This window comes from Cinclus cinclus, chromosome 13 (genome assembly GCF_963662255.1).
Source record: "Cinclus cinclus chromosome 13, bCinCin1.1, whole genome shotgun sequence".
NCBI classification, from domain to species: Eukaryota; Metazoa; Chordata; class Aves; order Passeriformes; family Cinclidae; genus Cinclus; species Cinclus cinclus.
The window spans coordinates 19084139-19107184 of NC_085058.1; the positions used below are offsets into that span (position 1 = coordinate 19084139).

The 23046-nt window shown below is 51.3% G+C and overlaps 1 protein-coding gene across 1 annotated transcript in view; it reads right to left on the minus strand.

The window, feature by feature from the left end:
- The window catches only part of PCSK6 (proprotein convertase subtilisin/kexin type 6), a 32627-nt gene extending 9783 nt beyond the window's left edge, over positions 1-22844 (minus strand). The window contains exons 1-10 of the mRNA XM_062501114.1: positions 22671-22844; positions 17640-17744; positions 12905-13015; positions 12159-12302; positions 11450-11526; positions 10716-10804; positions 7411-7583; positions 3588-3800; positions 2087-2187; positions 426-529 (exon numbers count right to left, since the gene is read on the minus strand). Coding sequence (XP_062357098.1) covers positions 426-529; positions 2087-2187; positions 3588-3800; positions 7411-7583; positions 10716-10804; positions 11450-11526; positions 12159-12302; positions 12905-13015; positions 17640-17651 — 1024 coding nt within the window. The 5' untranslated portion in view covers positions 17652-17744; positions 22671-22844. The remainder of the gene's footprint in view (positions 1-425; positions 530-2086; positions 2188-3587; positions 3801-7410; positions 7584-10715; positions 10805-11449; positions 11527-12158; positions 12303-12904; positions 13016-17639; positions 17745-22670) is intronic.
- Between the last annotated feature and the right edge of the window lie 202 nt (positions 22845-23046).

Consider the following 23046-nt stretch of genomic DNA (forward strand, 5'->3'; position numbering starts at 1 on the left):
CCTTCCTCAGTGTTTGGTGGAGCATCCTCCAACCATCAGGGAAGGTGTGAGTTGACTCCATTGAGGTATGAGGTGTTTCAGCACATGGAGCTCATCACCCTAGCCAAGTTACACCCCAAATCCACACTGGCACCATGGAAAACCCATTGCTGGGAGCAGCCCAAGAAAAGTAGCAAGAAACTCTACAGCTCAAGAGAGTCTCCACCAAACAAGTTTTCCAAATCTCCACCTAGCAAGAGTTCCAAGCATCTCACCTCATGAATTACTGCCCTCTCCTCCCTCCACTTAACACCCTGAAGGTAGGAACCCCCAATGAGCCTGATAGTGGCCACCCATCGTGCATTGTCCCCATAAGTGAATATTTTGGAGACCTTTATTTTCCCTTGGGTGGCCATTCTTGCCCTCCCATCCCCACAGCCTCTCACCTTTATGCCCTGCTCCATTGGTTTTCCAGTCAGGTGCTCGCAGGTGCCCCGGCCGTGAGGTTTTCACCAGCAGGTGCTGGACATCCCTCCAGGTGAGCAGGGGGCTGCAATGACATGTGGCTCATGGGGTGGCTCTGCTGTTCCCAGTCCTCCCAGCAGCAGCAGGTACCCCACTAAGTTAAAAAAGAAAAAACAAGCAAACCAAAAACCACACCACCAACCCCTCTTTTCTGCTCAAAGAAAAGCAAGAATTGATGTTTTAAGTGCTGACACCCTGCCACCACTTGAGGTGCCCCAGCAGAGTGGTGTGCCCCAGGAAGGGATGCCACATGCCCATGGGAATTGCAAGATTTACTCCTGGATAAAGCCATTTAGCTCTCAGGCTCTAGGGTAGAAATGAAGCAAATCAGGAAGGTTTTCACCATTTTTTGTAGGAGATAGGGAGCAAAACACATCCCGAGGCAGGAGAGTGGGCTCAGCAGCTCTCTGATACACAATGCTGAGCAAACCTTCCCTTTATAGGAATAACGGCAAAAAAATTGCTGGAAATAAAACCTGGGTTGTTCATTTGAGAGAAAAATTAAACCCAAATCGCCTCTACCTCCCCAGGCTGGGTTTGTGTGTTCAGAGTGCTGGACACTGAGTGCTCTGTGCTTCTGAGCCCCCTCACAACCCCAGCTCAGGAATATTGCTGGAGAATTTTCCCCGCTTTACTTGCAGTCAGTTGTTCAGCATCTTGAGCTGAGATTTATATTGCTCTTGAGCAACATTTAGAGAAAGAAATTCAATTTATTCTCTCTTGTCATAATGGAATGCCTGAGCACCAAGCTCTGGTAGTTAATGTTGCAGTTTATGCCTCGGCTAAACAATTCAAAAATTACATCTAAAGCTTTTAATATATTTGTAATGAAAACGGCTTCTCAGGAAATGCTCTCACCCGACCTGGGTGTTGGGATTAAACCAGAGGAGGAGGAATGGAGCCACAATCACCATCCCTGGATGAGAGTGCAGCGCTGCCCTGAGGCTTATTCTTATTCCCAGCCTTAATTTTATTTCCACTCCATAAAAATAATAATAAACTCATGAGAAGACACTCCATGAAGCAGCACAGGGATGCCCAGGGGCTGTTCCTGGGCTGGGGGACCATGATAGAACCAGGATGGGACCGGGATGGGGACAAGAGGAAAAGAGCAGCTCATTTGAACCAGGGTGTGTCACTGACAATCAGGTTCTGTGAGTTTTTGACATTGTGAAAAAGTAGTCTTTTTCCCCCAGAAATGCAACACTTGCTGAAAACCATGACTTCTGCTGACAATTCCCAATGTCTGTGATGTTTTCTGACTGTTTTTTTTTCCCCAGGAAGTATTTATAAAACTCCAGTTGGAGTTGGCTGTCAGCGGTTTCAATGCACCTACTGAAAAGCCTGACTGATGTGACCAACCCCAAACTTTTCAACAGATGGCAACAAGTGAAGAATTAGATCAATAAAACACCTGCAGGAAGATCAGATTTGAAACAACAACACTGCCAGAATGGAGCAATTTAAAATAACTTTGTGTCGTTTTGGTCACTCCAGAGGAAACAAAACCAGCTTGTTTCTTTCAGGTTTTGCTCACCAGGTGCTAAATGTGAGGTATTTCTCCTGAGGAGGTTACACTTACTTTGCCTCCAAAGCCAAGGCGATGATGCCCGCCACCATCGGGGCAGACACGGAGGTGCCGGTGTGGCCGTCGGTGCAGCGGTGCCGGAGATCCGTGGTGACCTGTGGAGAGAGGAGCTGCAGCCCCCAAAATGCTCCCAGCATGGACGTTACCCCATCCAGCACCCCAGATTTACTTGGGATGCTGCCAGAGAGGAGATGAGCCTGCTGGTACCCAACCCCTGCCATGACCCCAATGCTATTGGGGGGCACAGAGCCCCAAAATAGGGCTGCAGATACACTGGGTGCATGACAAAACACCTCTGTCCTTACATTTTCCTTTGCTCAAAGGTGAAAAATTTATCTGAAAGGGGGAAAAAATCCATTTGGCCATGGATCAGCTAGAGGAAAAGGTGGATGTAGTGTTGTGAGCTGGTGTGGGTACAGGTCCAGGGGTACATGTTGAGCTGGGCCATATTAAACACTTTTCTTAAAGCCTCCAGCTCCTCATCTTGGACGAGAATTGCCATTGGCATAGGGGGGAAAATAAGCCATTTCCTGCTTTTTTGTTTTAAGACAGAGCATGATGTCTGGGTACCAAAAATTTGGAGAGCAGCTGGGGAGGCAGGAGGTGCTCTTTCTCATTTTAAAAGGCTCCTATGTTTTGATTTAATCTGGTGATTTCTGGATTGGAAGCTGGTTTGGGTTTTTGCCCAACAGTGCTCCAGTAACACTGGACTGGGGTTGGCCTGAGCCATGCAAACACTCCTGGGGTGCCATGAAAATGGCACTTGCATTCTGTTTTCTGGATGGAAACTCATTTTTTGTAGGTCAAAGAAATCACTCATCAATTAAAAAAAAAAAAAATTATTTGTTTGTTAAAAAAACCAAACCCACACAATGTTTGGTCAGAAGACCTCACTTGGGTGGCAAACTCTCTCCCCGGGCTGGGTAAGGTGCTGTGTTAGTGGAAGATGTTTTACTTCCAAAGGTTGAGATGATGCACAGGGATGTCAGAAACGATCAGCCATAGTGTGACCAGGCCACAGCAGCTGTTGGGACAGGGCAAATATAGCCTGGGTGGCAGGGAAAATTACACTGATCCACATGGGCACACAATTTCAGGCAGTTCCTCGGCTCCAGAAAGTTTCAGCTCCCAGTTTGGGGCAGCCACACACCTGTTAAATGCCTCCACCCTCCCTCTTTTTCCTCTCTCTGACTAAAAATCCTCAAAATTCACTTCTTAAAAAAAGAACAACAAACCAACAACAACAACAACACAAGATCAAATGAGCAAGTATTTTGGGGAACAGGTAAATATTTACACGGGTGTTTTTGCAAACCTCCAGCCCTTTCACCCATTTATCAGGGAAAACATGACATCCCTGAGCAAAAAAACAGAGCAAAACCCACTTCAGAGCTAAGGACAAAGCCTAGCTCTTCCAACTGAGCCATCACCCAGCCCAGCCACACAGAAAACACCTAGGGGATGCTGCCCCACTCGATATTGGGGTAAAACTCACAATTTTCCGCTCGTAAAATGCCCCGCTGCTGTAGGTGGTGGCGAGGGTGGAGGCACATTCCTCCAGGTACCAGGGCTTGTAGCCATTCTCAGTGGTGCTGCTGATGGAGATGGTGTAGATGCTGTTGGTGTAGCCATCACAGGAACAGTAATCACCCTCTCTGCCACCGTTCCCCGACGCCCAAACGAAAATGGATCCCAGTCCCCTGCGACCCTGTGGGCAGAGGGGATGGAGGGTTAGAGGAGGTGTTTGCCCAGGAGGAGAGGTCATCTTGGCACAGGGAGGAGGGGGTAAGTCTGATTTTTGGGGGTTTGTTTAGGGTGGAAGATGGGTCCCACCCTGCCCAGCACTCCGACTCCTCAGCTCAGCCAACCTCAGTTTGCAGACAGTGATTCCCTAAAAGGATGAGAGAGCTTCCAGCAACAGGATTTTGGCATTTTCCATAAGGAAAAATATCTTAGGTATTTAAAGTCCCTGGACCAGGTGCTGACACACAGCATTGTGCTTTTAGGGAAGGCCCTGCAGGAGGAACTGGCAGGGAACCCCCAACCCCCAAATCACCCAAGCCCACAAAGCCCCTCATGAACCACCCAAACCACCAGAAAACTTCTCCCAGCCTACCCTTTAGATTTCTTTTGCTTGTCTTTTATTTTTTAAATCCCACCCTTTTCTCCCCTCTCCATCACCTGTCTCTTGGCTGGAACATCTGATGGGGTCATCCCCACTGGGTACAGCTGTGGGACCCCACTGGGAACTGGGGGGTGGGAGGGATGTGCCTGCTTCCCAGACCTCCCCAGAGCCAGGGGAAAACCCCACCTGGCAGCAGCATCCATGGTGCCAACAAGGGGTCCCTAAAGAAGCCAACACCACAGGAATGAGCCCCATCCACCCCTCCATCCAACCCACTTCCAGGACACCCGGGAGTAACCCAGCCGTGTGGGGGTTCACAAGCAAGGTGCCGACATCCCAAAAAGGAGGATTTTTGGTGATCCCAAAGGGTTAGGGGCAGGAAATGAAGTGGCTGGTTCTCTTCTGAGCCCCATAAGGCAGGGCTCTCCGGGGAGGATGGAGCGCTGCCGGGCTTGGCAGGCGATGGAAGCAGCGGAGCAGCCCCATCCTCCCCACGGCTGCTCCTGCTACAGAGAGATTTCGGCGCTCGCCTGGGCAGATCTGGTGTTTACCTCCCTCCCACTGCTCTGTGGCAGCTTCCTCCACAAAAAATAATAGTAACAATAATAATAATAACAATAAAGCGGTTTTGCTCTGGGGGAATTCACCAGGATTTATTGTGGGCTTTAGGTGCTGGGGGGAGCAGGATGGTTTATTACTTGTCTCACCCATCTCCTGAGGCAGAGGCTCTCTGAGCTGACCCTGCCTCTGGATACAGAGTCTAAGTCAGGCTCTTTCCTTACTTTATGAAAGTTTTCATTATCTGGGCTGCCTCCCAGCCAAACTGGGTGGGTATTTCCCTAGCAAAGATTAATAGAGCTGTCTGGGGCTCTGCAAGAAAAAGTACAATTGCCAAGAGAATTACTGCCCTGCTCCACGTCACTGAGAGCTTGCCAGCCCACCAAGCCTGGTGCTGGCATTTCCCATCCCACTTTCCAGGGTTTCCTGGATCTCCGAGGAGGCAGCAGCTCAGCCCACATGCTCGGCGCAGACAGTGATCATCCAGCTCGCCCACACCAAAGTCAAAGGATGGGTCCCACTACATGCAACCCAAGCTTTCCCAAATCACTAATCAGAGGAATAAAACCAGACACAATTGGCCAAGCATCTGGAGATGTAGCAATGATTTTGATTGAGATCAGAAGACTGGGAGCCCAGAGCTCACTTTCATGCCTCACCCTGAGCATCTCATCCACAGGACCCAAGAAAGGCTCAGACCTGCTCCAAACCCACATCCCCATGATGCCCAGGCAGGGCTGCACTGGGGGAAAGAGGGTTTGAAGACAGCACAGTCACATGAGGACATGAACAGGCACATGAATGACACTACAACAATGCACAGCTAACACCTGATAGCATTTCCGGGCACCACAAGATCTCACCACATATTGCAGCTCCCCTGGACTGGAAAAATCCATTCTTTCCCTTTGCTCTCAAACAAGGAGCAATTAAGATTTCTGTAAGCAGACCCCAAACATCCAGCTTCTTAATTTACCATCCTTCTAAGCTAATGCAATGCAGTGAGGGGCTCTTGGCTGCTATAAAGCTTGAATCTGGGCATCATTTAAACCAGGGAATCCCTCCCTGGCCAAGCTGGGGCTAATCCAACTCAGCCCAGCAGCTCATGGGTTTGCTGTGGGATGCACAGCATCTCCTGCTTCCATAGCACTGCGGGGCCTGGGTGTTTGCCCAACAGCACTCCATGAATGACCAGGATAAATATCCCCTCGTTAGCTTGGGAACTAATAAAGTGTGGCTGGAGGAACAAGAAACAAGATGATAAATTACCCCAGCGCAGTCCTATCACTAATAGATAAAGGTTATTTTAATGTTTCCATTAAAAACTCAATTTTAAGGATTTATAACTCGGTTACAGCTGTTTGCTCGGGCTAAAGGTGGTGGTTAACTATCTGCTTGCAGCTTTCCTCCTTATTTAAGGAGATGGAGTGGGCAATTACAAGCTGTGCATGTGGGATAGTGGGTGCTGCAAACACTGGGTGGCAGTGGGGGGACTGGGGAGGCAAAAATAAGCATCCTAAGACAGCAAGGCTGTGCTGGGCAAGTACCCTGCTGCTGCCCATTTGCTCCTACATAGAAAAATAAGATCTATAAAGCAGCTTGTTCCCCCGTATTTACACGGCGTGAACTCCCCAGCACTTCAATGGATTCCTCGGCAGGCTCACCGCCCCAGCAGGAAATCAAGTAAACAGTGGGAAAAACACTCCACCCTATTTTTAGATAAGAGGCCACCCAACTCCCAGCACACTGAGGGAAGAGGCAGCAGAGGAAGGAGTGGTGGCAGAGGTTGAAGTGGGGGCTTCACAGCCCAGCCTGGGGCTGCTGCCAATGGAACCCCACCCCCAGATTCTCTGGAGCACCCAGGGAACAGCCACCATGGAGCCCTGAGCCACTGCAGCACCCACCCACAGCACCCATTGACTTATCCCCAATGCTTTTAGCCAATATTGGACACTTTTTAAAAGTACTCGAAAAGGGAAAGGGCACAGGAAGGTCAGGGCATCCCCAGCAGGGATTGACAGCTGTCAATCATATGTGATGTTGGCTGAATTTTCTTACTGGAGGATCTCAAGGACAACAATCCATTGTCAGATCCTGTGGCAACACCCATGTCCCTCCCCAGCCATGACACAGCCACTTATTCTGGGAGGAAAACCAAGGGAATGCTTAAAGTGACAGAGCCCCCTGGGAGAAGATACCAGGAGCCCAAGGAGCATGGAGGAGATGGTTGGACATGCTGGGACTGCTGTTTCCATCCACATCAACATCCAGGGGGAACATTTTGGGGTACAAAGTTACTCCCCAAGAAATACTTAGGGTTTCTCATCCCAGCAGAGCTTTGCAACACAATCTGGTGCCTCCCTGCTCTGCCAGGGCTTTGCAGAGGGGTCCCACCATCACCAGGTACCTCCCACAATCACCACCCTTGGCCACAAAATCCACTGGAGCTCTTTGGGATGCCGGGGAAAACTAGGAAAAATTAGAGATGATTTGCTCCCCCCCACCCCAGCCCTAGTGCTGGCTTCACCCCCAGGGTGCTGAGCTGCCCATCCCCACACCAGACCCCGGGCCAGCCATGGCCCTTCCCATGGGACAGGAGGAGGGCAAGCGCGTCTGGGCGCTGTGGGATCCACACCTTTTTAATGCCTTGCTCAAAAGCCTGTTTGGCCAATAGACCAGGTCCATCAACTGTCTTCCCATCATCATCTGGCCCCCAGCTCGCGCTGTAAATGTCAATGTAATCGGGTCTGATGCCAAGTGACTTCGCTTCAACAACATCTGTTACATCTCCATCTAACATACGAATGCCTAAAAGCACAAAAACATCAGACATTAGGGCTTCATGGCGTGGATGACAGTGTGAGGGTTGCAATCAAAGGGCTTTGTTAATGGCGGCGGAAACCACACGGTTCAGGCGCGCCTGGAATAGTTTCAACCCGTGGCCCTGCATGCCAACAAGCCTGGCAGCAGGATGCTGGGGAGCTATGGGAAAACTTTTTGTGTTGCTGGCTTCATGGCAAGTGATGGAGAAGGGGGTATTAAAATTCACTTCCCCTCCATTGGTGGGGAATGGGTGGTGGTACTGCACTCCCCAGAGACAAAATCCCCCCCATTAAAATCCTTTTTCCTGCCCTTTTGATTTCTTAGTGAGCATATTTCTCCACCTGGAAGATTTTGGTGTTTCCTGAACACTCATGACCCCCAGCTTCAGGCACACTGGTGGGATGAAGCCTTGCCCCTCCAGTGGGGATGACCGTGACTGTCCCCAAACCCCAGCATTGACCAACTGATGCCAGCTGTTCCCTGGTGTGTGAGAAGCCCCAGGAAAAAAAAAACAGGCTGTGGTTTGTGTTGCCAAAATCAGAGCCAGGACCCCAGCGCATGGTGGGACAACAATGCCACTGGGATAATTCTCACTTCCAGCTGGGAATGCCAGCAGGTACCAACCAGGATGCTCCCAGGCAGAGCCAACTAGCCATGGTGGGATGGGCTGGGGGGTTGCTGCACACCCCCAGCCTCTGACTGTTTCAGTATGGAAACACAACCCCCTCTGCTCTCCATCACCCTTTCCCTGCTGGATTTCCTCTCCACACAGTGAATAGAGGGTGCAAAGCACCCCAACAGGCTGCCCAGAAACAGCCCTTGCAGGAAAAGCAATGCTGGAAATGTCAGCATTATATTTTGTCAGCCAGGGAGAGTCTGGTTTATAAAAATGCATTTCCCTTCCACATGTATTTTGTCTTAAAGCAAACAAATGCAGGCAGATGTCATTCCAGCTGCAGCTGCACTCTGGACACCAGTCAACTCAAATATCTCCTTCTGACGTTGTCCCCAACCAGCCAAAACCGAGCTCAGAAATGTAAAATCAGGGAGCAGAGCTGTTCCCAAAAAAATTCCTCTTTGTCAACAAGAAAACACAAGGAGAAGGGGCAAAAAGCCAAGCCCGGTATCTGAGCTGCACACAGCAAGGAAAACCAGCTGAGGGATGGGTTTTGTGCTTGCTGTGTGTGGCTGTTTTCATCAGCAAGCCCAAAATCAGCCTGAAGTCAACCCAAAGCCAACCCAAAGCCTGCCCAGAGACAGCCACCCACAATGAGGGACTCCCAGGTCAAATAATGGGGAGCAGGAGGGAGCAGGGGTGGGTGCTACAAAATAAATGAGCTTTGTGTCACACAGGGAGCAATACCGACCTCCAAACTGAGCGTTTGAGGGGAGGGAAGAGGAGGAGGAATGGCAGGAGCCCTTTCCTTGAGCAGTGATGTGTTTTGCCCAGGGCATATGAAAAGCAATGCAAGAGCACTGAAGAGCAGCCAGTAAAATTAGATGGGAGCTCTCCAAGTGTGACAAATAGGCTTCCCCAACAAGTTGTGCTCATTAATCGCTGCTTTATTTGTGTAATCCATCTAATATCACTCACTGCAGCTATAGCGTATTTTCCTCCATGATCCCAAACTTGATGTGGCTCAGACTCTATTTTTCCCCTTTGCCTGCTCACGTTGTGGGAAGCCCCCGGCCCCCAGCCCTCTGCCAGGTGCCTTGTCTCACTCAACACCTCCCCAGCACACCCCTGAGGCAACGCACTCGTTAAAGGGAGCAAATTAAAATGAGACCCAGAGGTCGTCATAAAGTCAACAAGGAACGCTCGCTCGTCTCCACAGCTGCTGCAGGGAAAGAAGCATGAAGGGAATGGCCTGATCCTGTAGGATCCAGTAAATCCCACCGTGAGCTTTGCCTTGCTCTGCTGCTGCTTGCTGTGTGCTTGGGGATGGGTTTTTAGAGGCAAGAAGCCTCTAGGAAGCAAGAAGCTATCACACATGTAGGGGGCACAGGAGATGGGACAGGATAATGATGTGCCACAGCCCTTACAGCCCTACCAGCCCAGTCTTCACACTCCCTGGGGTTATTTATTTCTTCCCTCTGGGGATTTTTCCAGCAGAGACAACCACAGGAGATACTTGAGCAAGAGCAAGATCCCATGCAGACACAACCCTGACAAAAGCTGTTACCTGCACAGCCGGGATGAATAAGCCAAAAGTAGGAACTAAACCCCAAATCCACCCGTGGGCACTCGGGTCCATGCTGCTGACAGTCACTTATCCCAGCACTGGGGTGGTAGGAGGGGCTGCAGAAAAAGCCCCTCTCCTGTTCCAGCCATGCCAGGGATGGGGCTGAAGGCTGAAAGAAGCCAGCTCCAGGCATTTATCCCCTACATGGTTCCACCAGCTGTGTGGGTGGGACACCACACTCCCACCCCTGATAAGACCCTCATCTCCCCAGGGTTGTCTGGGTTGGCCCGAACTGTCTCAGCTCAAACCAGCTCAGCTAATGTAAATCAACTCAGAAATTCTAATTAGCACTAGGATCCAATTTGGCTATAAGAGATTAATTTCCTTCCCACACATCATATTATCTCAAGGGCTGTGGAGAAGATCCTCCCTCATGTGCATCTCTGGCCCCCCACCTTCTTGGTGTTTTTCCCCCTGAAGGTTTTTTTGGGGCTCTCCCCAGGCCCCCTGCTCTGAGCAGCTCCTCAGCATCCCTTGACCCTACAAATGAGTGACATCAGCTCTGAACCTCAGCTAGCCCCACTGACCATTGCAAACACAGCCACCCCGAGGACAGACCCCCCCAAAGCAGTTATGGACTTCTGGGGTGAAAACACCACATCCTCAATACACGTGCACCCTCACGACAAGGACGAAGCCCAAGCAGAAAGTTTCCACCCTAAATACATGGATCCAGAGTCCCCTGCATGCCATATGACCCATCCTCCCCCAACACCCTGGGGATCCCCTGCAGCCAAGGCACCAAGGAGGAGACTCTCTTCTGGGAGAGCAGCAGCCCACCTCTCCCCCGGGGCCCTGTTGGTGTGACCAGGGTGGCCACGGTCCCTGGAGGGGACGGTGAAGGGCAGGGGAGCCATGGAGGTGCCATCCTCACCTCCGATGCGGGCGTTGTAGGCGATGCCCACGATGCAGTAAGAGTTGTTCGCCGCCGCCGCCACCTCCCCCGCGCAGCGAGTGCCGTGCCTGCAAGGAGAAACCCCCCCATCAGCTGATGGCCATGGCAAAGATCCCTCCAGCCACATCCCACCCAGCACTCAAAACTGGCCCCAAGGCTGGAGCAGAGGAAGAAACTGTCCTTACCCAAAACCCAGAGCAAGTGGGTGGAGGAAAATAATGCTGAAAGCAATTTGCTGATTGCATTTTGCACCTAAATCCAATCTGTTGTTTGCATTTCACACCTTGATGCAACTTCCTCTTTGCATTTTGCACCTAAATGCAACTTCCTCTTCACATCTTGCACCTCTATGCAGGCTGTTCTTTGCATTCCTGTTTCCTTTCCACCTGTAACCCTCCCACTTTAGCTGAAGCCCAAAAAATGCATCCAGGCTTTGCCATCTCAGCCACCCATCCTGTCTCATGTGGTTCAATACCCAACCAGGGCAAGGAGCCCCTTGGTGCTGTATTGGGTGGCTGGAGGATTAATTAGCAATTAGTGTGGTTGGCACCAGCTGAATTTGCATTAAACACAAAGACTGCGCAAAGTCCTTAACACAGCCTCTTCCACAGCCCAGGGAATGGGGAAAGGGACCTGGAAGACACCCCAGAGGGGACACTCAGCCTCACAGACAACCCCAGAGCCCTGGCTCCATGACAATTCTCATCACATACTTGTTCTCATTGCTGGCATCGTAGCGTGGAGTTGGGTCATGGTCATTCCCATTAACATCGTAGCTTGCAAGAGGGTCCTGGAAAATATTAGATCCACCATTAGATTCAACTTACTAGATGGTTGTGGTGGTCAGTAGCTGTAGTGATGGCCAGTGCAGGCAAGCAGGGCAGAAAATTACATTTTCTCCTTAGTTTCTGATGTTTGCTCAAAATAAATAGTTTTAGACTGCAGTCCTGCGTGTTTCCCAGGGGAAATATCCTGCTACCTCAGGAACTGCTCCTCTGAACCCCAACTCCTGCTGGGTTCAGCATCCCCCTCCCTCCCACTGTGGCCATGTGGGGTTTGAACTGGGGCTGAACGAGTTCATGCAGGTTTTTGGCTCTTCTCTGGTCAGCAGAGGGAGGAGGCTGCTTCCCAGGCAGCTGCAAAGGGAGTTTTCCCCAAATCTCCTTATCTAAAAGCCTCATTTCCTTCTTAAAAACATCTCAAGGGTTTTTTTTGTTTTGGTTTGGTTTTTTTGTTTGTTTGGTTTGGTTTGGGTTTTTTTTTTTTTTTGTTTTTGTTTTTTTTTTTTAAAAAAAAAAAACAACCCTTTCCTCTAAATATGCCAATGCACAGACTTCAGCTGTGTTTACACACTGAAGTTGTCCATAAATCACTTCATGGTGAGGATCAGCCCCAGTCCATCCCATCCATCCCCCAGCTCACATAGTTTTGCAGGAGGTCGGGGTGGTTCCTCTCTATGCCGTCATCCAGGATGGTGACCACCACATTCTTGCCCGTGTAGCCCCTCTGCCAAGCTGCCAGGATGTTCATCTCCGACCTGCACCGACTGTTTTTATCACTGCAGTGCTACGGGGACAAACACAGCTGCAAAAGGGCTGCAACCCCATTCCAGCCCATCTAAGCAAACAGCCAGGCTGGGAGCCCATTTAATCAACCAGAAAATATATTTACAACCCACCCCCTGCCATATAACTTGCAGATTTGTTATAACTTTACTCCACAGATCAAACCCATCCAGCAGCAGTTAATCCAGGCAATGCTATCTCCCTATTATTCTTTTCCTCTTCCATTTCAAGTACTATGGGCTCTTGGGTTTTGAAGTGCTCGCTTCCTCTCCACCCTTAATTTTCAATGAATTTCCCTGTCAAATACAGATCAATGAAGCAGGCAGGAGAAAAATTATATTACAAATAGATGGCTGCAGCTCTGGGATGGGTAAAACACAGCAATGCTGCTCCCAAGCCTTTGCTGGGCAGACCATGATGAGGGGCTGCTAACAAGGGTGAAACACTTTAAACCAGACTCTCAGGGGTATTAATTCACAATTTTAAAATCCTGCTGCCAAGCACATTTGATGCTATTATTTCATTACTGGCTGAGCAAAGACTGATGATGCATTGGTTAGAAATAAATTACCCCCCATAAAACAGTGACAGGGAGACACCCACCAGGTACCACATGTTGGGCCACACCGGGTCGTTGAAGGGCAGGGCATGTGGCTCCCCTCGGACCTGCCTCTTCACCCTCCTCTTCACCTCTTGCTGCTGCAGCCAGTCCACCTGCAAGCAGAGACCTGGGTCAGCATGACCCATGGGCACTGAGCCTGGCACTGCTCACTGAAATGGGATGTGGGATGCAGAAACAATGCCAGTCTCAGCTTGAACCCATCCCAGCATCACCCCATGCTCTGGCAAACCCCCATCTCCACAGCCAGAGCTGCTGTGGAGACCAGCAGCTCCGTTTGGAAGGAGGCAGGATGGATGGATGGACAGACAGACCGGATGAGTTCAGCTATCCAGAGACCAGATTCCTCTGCCAGTGCAGCAAAACCCTGGAGCACAAAGACGACGGCTCCGAGCGCGTGCCTGAACCCCCCCGGCTTAGCGAAGCACAGAAGCACGCGCTGGAGTCCCACTGGAGACAGAACACATATTTCAGTGTTTAGTCAAAGTTTTGGAGAAGACTCAGGTGCTTGGCTTAGTTTTTGGGCTGATCGTTCCTGTTGGCTGGGAGGCAGCAGCTCAGCCCTGGGGCTGTTCCACCTGGCTCCAGGGCTGCTCAGCCTTTGAGCTCCTTCCCCCTGATAAAATTATAAAAACTGGGGGATTTACCCAAGCAGAACTTGCATGTCCCAAAAATATGTGATGGCCACACATGGCTGTGGCAGATCCCATCGGATGTGGCCAGCTCCACACAAGTATGCTTGGCAGTGGCTGCGTGTGAGGTGGCCTTGGAGCCAACCACTCTGACATTTGTTTGCTTTCCATCAGGGCATGACACGAAGAGAGATCAAACGGGAAATGATCTGCAAAAGGCCAAGATTGGGAAATGCTGGTGTTTGCCCACAGTGCTGCAGCAGGAGCTGCCTAAGGTGCTGCTTTGGAAGCAGTCACATCCCATGCCTACCAAGCATTAACCACCCTCCAGCCCACCCCCCAGATAAATGGCTTTCCTGCCTTCAGCATGGAGGTGAAACACAAGTTTAGTGAATAAAAGATCATAAAAGTAACTTATAGATCAAATGTTTACAGATGTTCATGCTGGAGAAGAAAGGAGGCACCAGCCAATGAACTGTGAGGGCTGTGTGGCACATCCCTCCTTGCTGGACACTTTTTTTCCTGATGGTTCCAGGTCTTCAGAACTGCTCATGGGAATGTCTCTATTGTTGTGACTAAGGTTTTGTAACAAAAGGAATAAAAATACAAAATGCAACTTTCGTTGAGCTCATTTATGTAAAACTGTCAGCTGAACTGAGTTCTTGCACAGTTTATTGCTTTGTGCCTCGGATGGAGGTGGATGTCAGAAACCCGACAGCTTCCAGCCTAGAGCTTGTGTTTTAAACACATATATTATAAAGAAAAAAAGCTCTGCTGAAAGGGGGAAAAAAATGTATTTCATAGAAAAATTATTTTCCACGCTGCCTTGGCTACTGAGAGTGCACCGCTTTGCTTACAGTGATGGATTTAAACAGTGGAAGCAAAAATATAACTTCATGGTGAGTTAAAAAAAAAATAAAAATACACTAAATAGAGGTTATGGCCCAAATAATGGGCTTTTTTCCTTAAAGCACCACTCCCTGGCAGCATTTCCACGAGTCTCACTGCCCAAGCCACAGCTACCACCTTTCCCTGCTGCTTTGCAGGATGCAGGAATGATGGTAAGGTGTGGGATTTTGGAGGGTTTTGCCAGGAGCTGGCAAAACGAGGATGTCTTCATCTCAAACTCATCCTGATCGACCCCAGCACTGCCAGCCAGGAGTCGATGGAGACATCATGCGTGGACACAGAGAAATCAGCTGTTTAAGGACATTGATTTCAAGGAAGAGTTAATAAATCAATGTGGCTGGCATGGGAAAATGGGCAAGCAGGAAGGAGTCTGGGGCATCCCTGCAACAGCTCCTGCCACTCATGAAACTCAGATCAACTTCCATTGCAACCAGGGGGGAAAAGTATCTTGGAAATGTAAAACCAAAAAAAGAGAAGAAAGGCTTTTTACTACTAGAAATAGCCCAAAATGTTATAGTCCTGAGACCCAGGGTCCCTCTTCTACCCCTGCAAACCCTAATTACTGTAGAATCCCAGACTGGTTTGGGTTGGCAGGGGGGAACCTTAAAGCTCATCTCATTCCAAATTTTCTGCCATGGGCAGGGACACCTTCCACCAGACCAGGTTGCTCTAAACCCCATCCAGCCTGATCTTGAACACTTCAAGGGATGTGGCAGCCACAGCTTTTTTGGGTAATCTGTGCCAGGGCCTCACAACCTTTGCAGCCAATAATTTTTCCTATTATCTCTTCTTACCCTGCCATCTGTCAGTGTGAAGCTGTTCTCCCTTGTCCTGACACTCCAGCCCTTCATGCAAAGTCCCTCTCCAGCTCTCCTGGAGCTCCTTTAGGTAGTGGCAGCAACTAGCAATACAGAGGTGACTGTGACTGGCACCCAAGGACCCCATGAGGAGGCAGCACATGCAGCCCCAAGCTAGACCCTTCACCCTTGCTGGAAAGAGAGCAGGAACTTTTTATGTTTCCCCTCACTTTGAGATTTTCAGTGGACGAGGCCAAGATCTGGCCAGCCTCAGAGGCTTCACCAAACACAATAACAAGTATATGTGGGGGTGCAATTCCCTTTGCAGCTCCAGAAAAGCGATAGTTTGACTTATCCCACTGGGTGTGCAGGAGTTAAAGTGGAGATCCGGGATAAACAAGATGGTTCCAGCAGATGTTTGCCATAAAGCACAGCAAATAATTCAGGAGGGGTTGATTTTGCCATGCTGCAAGGCCAAAGGCACAGGGACAAAGGCCATGGCATCCCCTGATGAGGATTAAGAGACTAGAGCAGTGAGGATTCAGGCTTAAGCACTGCATGGAAAAACACAAGCATTCCAGTGAGCAAGGAAAGTTTATGGCAATAAGAGCTGCAAGTGGAGCTCTAAGAGGGGTGGCACAGCATGGCGTGACCCCATTCTGTATCCCACTGTCCCTCCCCAGCTCCCACCACTGTGACCCATCCCTGAAATTGCTGGATTTGCTGCATCCTTCCTCCCTTTCCATCACCTGCCACATCTCTTGGCTTATATCAGCCCCAGAAGGAGCAGCCAGATGCAGGGTCTCTTGGGGCAGCAGGGCAGCTCAGCAGCAGCATGGTCACACCAGGATCAGCACCCCAGCTGCTTCTCTGTGTGTCCTGGAGTCTCTCCTTTCCCAGACTTCTCCTGGGGGTGGAGAGCTTGGCCGTGGTCCTTCTGCCCAGTTCATGCCACCGACCCCCACAGCAAACAAATAACAGCACTGGAAACAATAGCCCCCAGAAGGCATGAACCACCCAACATCTGCAAACAACTGGATTGGCTGGTTCCTTAGGATTTCTGCAAGATTTGTTTCCATCTTCCCTATTCCAGCTCCTGGAGGAGCTCCGGCATGTTTTCCGGCATGCATGCTAAACTGATGCCATCCAAATGCATCACTCAAACGATTTGTAAATGCACACAAAAAGAGGGGGAGAGACAAAACGTGCCAACAGGTTTTGAACAGATAAGGAAGGATTAAGAGAAAAGGAGTTAATTGCTCCAGCTTGGAGCTGACAGAGCAAGGTAAGGTAAAGGTTAATGTGACTAAAAGCCAATTGATTTAGTTTGCATTATAACCAGACTCATTTAAATGGGGATATTTCAAATGCAGAGAATTTGCTGGGATGCCTATGCACCCCCCTGAGGGCAAACAGCTTTAATTAAAGCCCAGCACACTTCCAGGGCACCAGGCTCCCCTTTCGAGGTTTCCCCCACTGGCAAGGCAGCCAGGCGTACACCTTCTCCTCAAAAATGTGCTACAGACCTTGTCCAAATATTTAACAGCAAATCTCTCCGGAAAGCCTGGGGAGGGCAGGGCTGCTGTATGTGTCTGGAGAGATGTGGATGGGACGTGTGGTGCAGAGTGGGTTGGAGGTATCTTGGGAAAGAGCATCCCAAGGGTGTCTGAGCACCCCAAAGACGGCCAGGCACCAGCAGCTTGCTACAGCATGGGTACCTTCACCAAAATGGCTTTTTCTGCTTTTATGTTCCCCTCTCAAAAAAAAAACAAAAAACCTTCCCACCATTAAACCTTCCTCTGCTCTGCACAAGTCACATCTCACAGTGCTCAGGGGAAGCTGGGGGAAGACAGCCAAAGGGGAGCCCCAACCCTTCCCCACCACCCCAAACCCAGCTTGCTCAGGACCCTCCTTGCCTTCTTCCCCCCATCCCCATTGCTTTTGTCAATTCAGCTGTGCTGAAAATCCCTTTGGATGCTTGCTCTAGGAAAAAAGCAATGCAGAGCTATTGCCAAGGATTTCACACATAGCAACCATTGAGGCAGCAAGTGTTGTGGCAACTGGATCAACACCCCAGCATGCAACAGCCTTTCTGTCCTGGAAAGCTTTTCCCTCTTTTCTTCCCCCCAGCTTTCAGGCAGATGTTAGTGTTTAGTCACTTTTACGTATTTTTCACCACGGCTCTCCATACCCGTGTCCAATGAGTCACTCGTGTGTGCACAGGGCTGCAGCTCAAGGGTAACATGTCAACATGTCATCCTAAGATGCTCCAGCTCACACTTGACCCAGATCAAGCCAACAGCCTTCTCCAGGGACAGGTGGGGATCTCCATCCCACCATCCCACAGAGGCTGGGGGACACCAGGGTGTCCAGCCCCATACCTTGGGGTCCATGCGGAGGAAGTTGTGTGGTCCCCGGCTGCTCAGCGTGGAGCGCTTAAATGTTTTGCTGTGGTGAAAGTGGTAGTAGTTTTCCAAGCTTCCAATCTGAAAGAAAAAAAAATAAAAGTTTTGGGGTTTTTTTCGTTTTTTTAAAGTATGTTTTCCTGTGGATGCCTCCCCCGCCCCCCCCATTTTGCACTGGCAGCATCAGTGCAGCCATGCCCTGCACCCCAAATCCCTCAGAGCTCTTGGGGCTCAGGAGGATGCAGGATGCTGGCACGAGCCCCGGTGCCACCACTGTGACAAACAGCGTTGGTGGTCGGACTCTGCACTGGCACAACAGAGCCCGGAAAACATTTTTATGAATTTTCACCCATTGAATGCATCTTTGAAAACTGCCTTTCATCAGCTCCCAAGCAGAAATAATGAGCTAAAAATGAGCTCAGCAGCTGCAGCGCAACCAGGGGAGCTGTGCCTCATCCTCCTGCCTTCTCCGCCCGATGCTCCAGCTTCATCCCATAAGGAGAGGTGATGCGATCCCTGCTCACCCTGCAATGCTCCTGGGAAGCTTGGGATATAAGCGTGCACAGCCTGGAGTTAGGGATGACAGCATTTGCAGGAAAACACAGTGCCAGCCACAGCACTCTGCCAAGCCCGGGGTGGCTGCGCTGTCTCTGACCCTCTTATCCTGGCATCTGGAGACACCACAACTCCTCTTTTTTCATCCCAAAAGCATGGATAAGGATAAAGTCCTGGGGCTATGCAGTGAATCCAGGGATCTCAGCCAGACACCGCATGTGAAACATCCCATGGGGATTCACAGCCAGAGGGACAGGAATGACCCAAAAGCTGTGCTCACTGCTATGTGGCTCCCAGATCACATAATTTGGGTACAAATTTGGACTCTGCTATAAATGCACTTTTGGCAGGGTTTGGTTTTCTTTTTTCCTCCCCCTGCCAAAAAACTCCACATTCCATGTCAGAAGCTGGATGTTGGAAGCCAGTGACATTCCCTGTGTCTTGCTCACAGGACCAGAAAGGGCCATCCAACAAGCAGCCATCTGCAACCCACCAGGCAACATCTTTAAGACCATGTGTGACCCAGGGGCCAGGGTGACATTCCTGAGGCCAGACCAGGGCTGGTTTCAATGGAACAGCACGGAACAAACAGGTTTGTCTGGATCAGATGCTAAAGCAGATGAAAACTATTTACATCTTTATCACACTTTATACCTTGAGATCTGCCACTGTCTCTTACTAGCATTAAATACTTAATTAGTCTTTCTCTGCTTTTTATGCCAGGATGTCAGTTCACCAACTTTACTGCTGTTAGTGTGATTTTTATAATTTATTTCCACTTAAATTAATTTAAACCCTCCCTACTCCCCTTTCACATTACAGTATAGCTGGGCATTTTCTTTAACATCCACATAAAGAGGTTGCTCATTGCAATCCGCACTTCCCTTTTAAGCCCATTCTTCAAAACCATTTGCACCTAAAAAAGAAAAGGAGGGTGCTTCAACCTCTCCATATTTTAGGGAAACCTTCACAAGACCACCCTGCCTCTTGCTCACTCTGCCTGGAAACTGGAGAACAGGGCTTACCATAAAATCATGCAATGGTGTGGGTTGGAAGGAATCTTAAAGACATCCAGTTCCAGCCTCCTGCCATGGGCAGGGCTACCTTCCACTAGACCAGCTTGCTCCAAGCTTCATCCAGCCTGGACTGAAATAGGGATGGGGCATCCACAGCTTCTCTGGGCAACCTGTACCAGTACCTCATCATGCTCACAGTAAACAATTCCTTCCTAAGTAAAGAATTTCTTCCTTTTCACAAATAAATGCAAAATTACCATGCAATGCAAAGCAGCAAGAGCACAGAGAAGGTAATGACCTCATCACAGGCTCTGGGGATACATAGCCAGAACAGCAGGGAAAGAACTCTGTGCCCCACTTCTTTATCCTCCTGGGATTTCTGGGCAGAAACATAAGAAAAACCTTCCCATGCTGGGAAAACCTTGAAAGTCTGAGCAGAAGTTGGTCCCAGTGGACCAACCTGGTAGACCTCCAAATGTCTTGTTCCACCTAAGATATTCAAAGGAGAAAAACTTGTAAATGTCATTTTTCTTTTAAATTAAAAAAGATCTGTTGTCCTCCTTGTGGTGAGTCAGCTCAGTAGGGCCTTTGCAATGCAACCCCATCTCATCCAAACCATTTAATCTGTGCAAAGTACAGCTGCACACCAGCACCGGTGCCTTCCAGAAGGGTGGATCCAACTGGGAAGGCAGTGAGCACTTCCCTCCCGGGGACACCACCCATTCCCATCAGGGACAAGGGGTCCAGACGCTGAGCTCCTGCCTTCAGGAATGCAATTCCCAGATGACCACGTATGTGTTCAGCTCAGTAAGGATCAAGCCAAGATCTGTGAGACTCCAGGAATCCAGGAAAGCTCCAAATACAGCCCCAAATTAATCCCATCCCTCTCCTGCACTGCAGGTGAGACCACTGAGGATGTGCCAGCCCTTCCAAAACTAAGTGTCAGACACCAGACATGGAAAAATTCCTATAAATCCTGCAACCATGATAGGAAGGGACTCATCACCACCCCCCAGCCAGCAGCGCTGCCCGGGGCTCCATCACCGCACGGTCCCTGCAGCACCCTCGGCCAGGACCTGTCCCGGCTCGCCCGGCACAGCCGGGGCACAAAGCCCAGCGGGAAGGAATGAGCAGGCGAGGAATGAGCAGGCATTCGAGGGTGCAAAAGCCGTTTCTTTTGTTTAGCTGTTTGCTTCACTTAAATAGAAGTTGACGCAAGTGATTCCCCAAGGGAAATGTCACTCTGCCATGACCCAGAAGGGTTTAGAGTGTCCTGGTTCTTGGTTTGGGCACGGGAAAATGTGTGGAGAGCTCAGAGCTGTGTGTGCCAACCCCAGCAGTGACTTTCCCAGGCATGTCAGGAGCCTCCAGGATTGCATTGCAGAGGAAAAGAGGTCACCAGGCAGCAAGACAGGGCTGAGCCTCCTTGCACCATCTTCCAGCGACCATCACTTCTCCTCCTCCCTCACCACTTCTGTCTCCACTCAAACATCTTCCCAGAGGATAACATCCTTGGCAGAGTTTTCCCAGCAGGTTTTGTCCAGAATCAGGCCCCAGAGGAAGGCACATTTCACTGCACACAGTGCCATCACCAGCAGCTCCACAAGCTGATGATGCAGGAGGAGGAAAGGGGACACCCAGGTCCTCACGAGGCTCAACACACCATGAACCTTGAGCACAACACTGCAAATGTCAGACATGACACACGTGCAGGGAAAGCAGTTCCTCAAGGCTTGACCCTGGACAGGACCCAGTGGAAAAAGCCCAAAACCCATTGGGAAAAGCTTGGAGAGATGGAGAGCTGGAGGCAGGGTGTTGAGAGCAGCTGGGGAAGCCCCAGGGGGTGCACGAGCTCCCAGTATGAGCCCCCAGTAGCCACGGGAAAGGCAGGAGCCAGGAACACCCTGATGCAACCACAGAAATATCTCCCTTGCTCTCCAGCCCGCATGGGGCTGCCCCGGGGAAAGGACTCCGGGGGGAAGGATGGATGCTCCAGTGGAGCCACATTGTGCCCATGGGCCAAATGCCTTCAGCATCACAGGGATGAGCTCACATAACCGGGATGCTGGGGAAGGAGGGAGGGATGACAGATGCTCCAGCAGGGAAGGGACACAGCAAAACCCCAAACCAGGAGCTGACATTAGGCTGATGCAACTTGGGAGAGTGGGAAGTTCAATCAAGATATTCTCTGGCTGAAGAGGGATAAACACTGAAAAGCCCTTTGGGTTGCACAACCACCTTCGCCTAGCCCTGTGATAGAGGCAGTTGAACAATGCATGTGATTTTCTCCTTGGTGGGACGGGAGTTAAGCACGCAGGTAGAAGACTGAGGGTGGGATGTGAGAGGCTATCCCCTACGAGAGGTCACAGACACGGGTGCGAGAGACAATATACCAAATTCAGCCTCCCCCCCCAAAAAAAAAAAATTGTTTATGCAGCAGCCCGTGACTTTAATTATAGTTAAAAGCAGGGTTGCGATATAAAGCAAGGTTATAATTTGTAGTCCGGGAGACACCTTGGACAGGAGGACAACCTGAAGTATCACCCAGTCAAAAAAAAAGCGCAGGGCAGCGCCATGGCAATAAACTCTGGAACAAACTCCGAGGACACCAGCCTGCATCTGGGATTGCAGAGGATGAAGAAACTGAGAGGGAAACGAGCCGTTGTGCGGAAAATCGCTTTAAAGACACCAGCGTTCTGCAGGGGCTTGAAAGCAAAAGTTCTCTGTGTTCCCAAGATCTCCGATAAACCCGAGCCAGAGAGTCCAAAGTTTGTTAAACCCAACTTTCCGGGGTGGGAGGAACTTGTGCAACCCCCCCAGCGGTGCGGGGCGAGGGCACCCCGAGGAGGGGCATCCACCCGGGGGGAGCCCGCCCCCCCGACCAAAGCGCTCCGACAGCATCCCCGCATCGTGCACATTCTCATCCCCGACCGCTCCGGGGGTGCTCATCTTCCGCTCCTGGGACCCGCGGCACCGCCTCGGTCCAGGGAGACCGGGCAGCTCGGCGAGACCTCCGCCAGCGGGGAGAACTCGGGGTCCATCTCCCGCTCCTGGGATCCTGCCCCGGTCCCGGGAGTGTCGGCAGTTCCGCGGAATCCCCGCCGCCTTCCCGGTCCCGGGACCATCGTCAGCTTCCCGGTACCGTGAGTCCCAGTGCGAGATCCCGGGCAGCTCCCTAGCGCCGAGCTCCCCACTCCAGGGATCTGCCGCAGCTCCCAGCGCCGGAATCCCCGGCAGTTTCCCGAGACCACTCCGCCTTTCCGATCCTGGGACCATCGGTAGCTTCCCGAAAACCTCGGCTCGTCTCCGGCTGCGGGATCCCCGGTGTGAGACCCCCGGCAGCCCCCCGGTCCCCGGTGCCACCCCCCAGCCCCGCATCCCCCGCTCCGGTGCCCCCGGCACCTGCCCGCTCCCGGAGCCCCCCGCCGCCCCTTACCTGCCCCAGGCTGATGTACCCGTAGGCGGCGGCGAGGCGGGCGGCCTCGGCGGGGCCCCCCCGCACCCGCACGGCCCAGTGGTTGGTGTAGACGGTGCGGGCGGGCTCGGCGGCGGCCCCGCGCCCGGGCAGCGCCAGCGGCAGCGCCAGGGCCAGCAGGCAGAGGCGGGCGGGCGGCGGGGCGGCCGCGCTCCCCGCGCCGGGGCCGGCGGCGGGCATGGTGCGGGGCCGGGCCGGGCTGGGCGGAGCGGGGCGCTGCGCCTTTTAACCGGCCCCGCAGCCCGCGGGGGCGGGGGGATGCTCGGGGGGGGGGCGGGGAGGGCCCGAGAGAGCGAGCGGACGGGGCGGCCCCCGGCATTGCCCCCCCCCGCGTCCC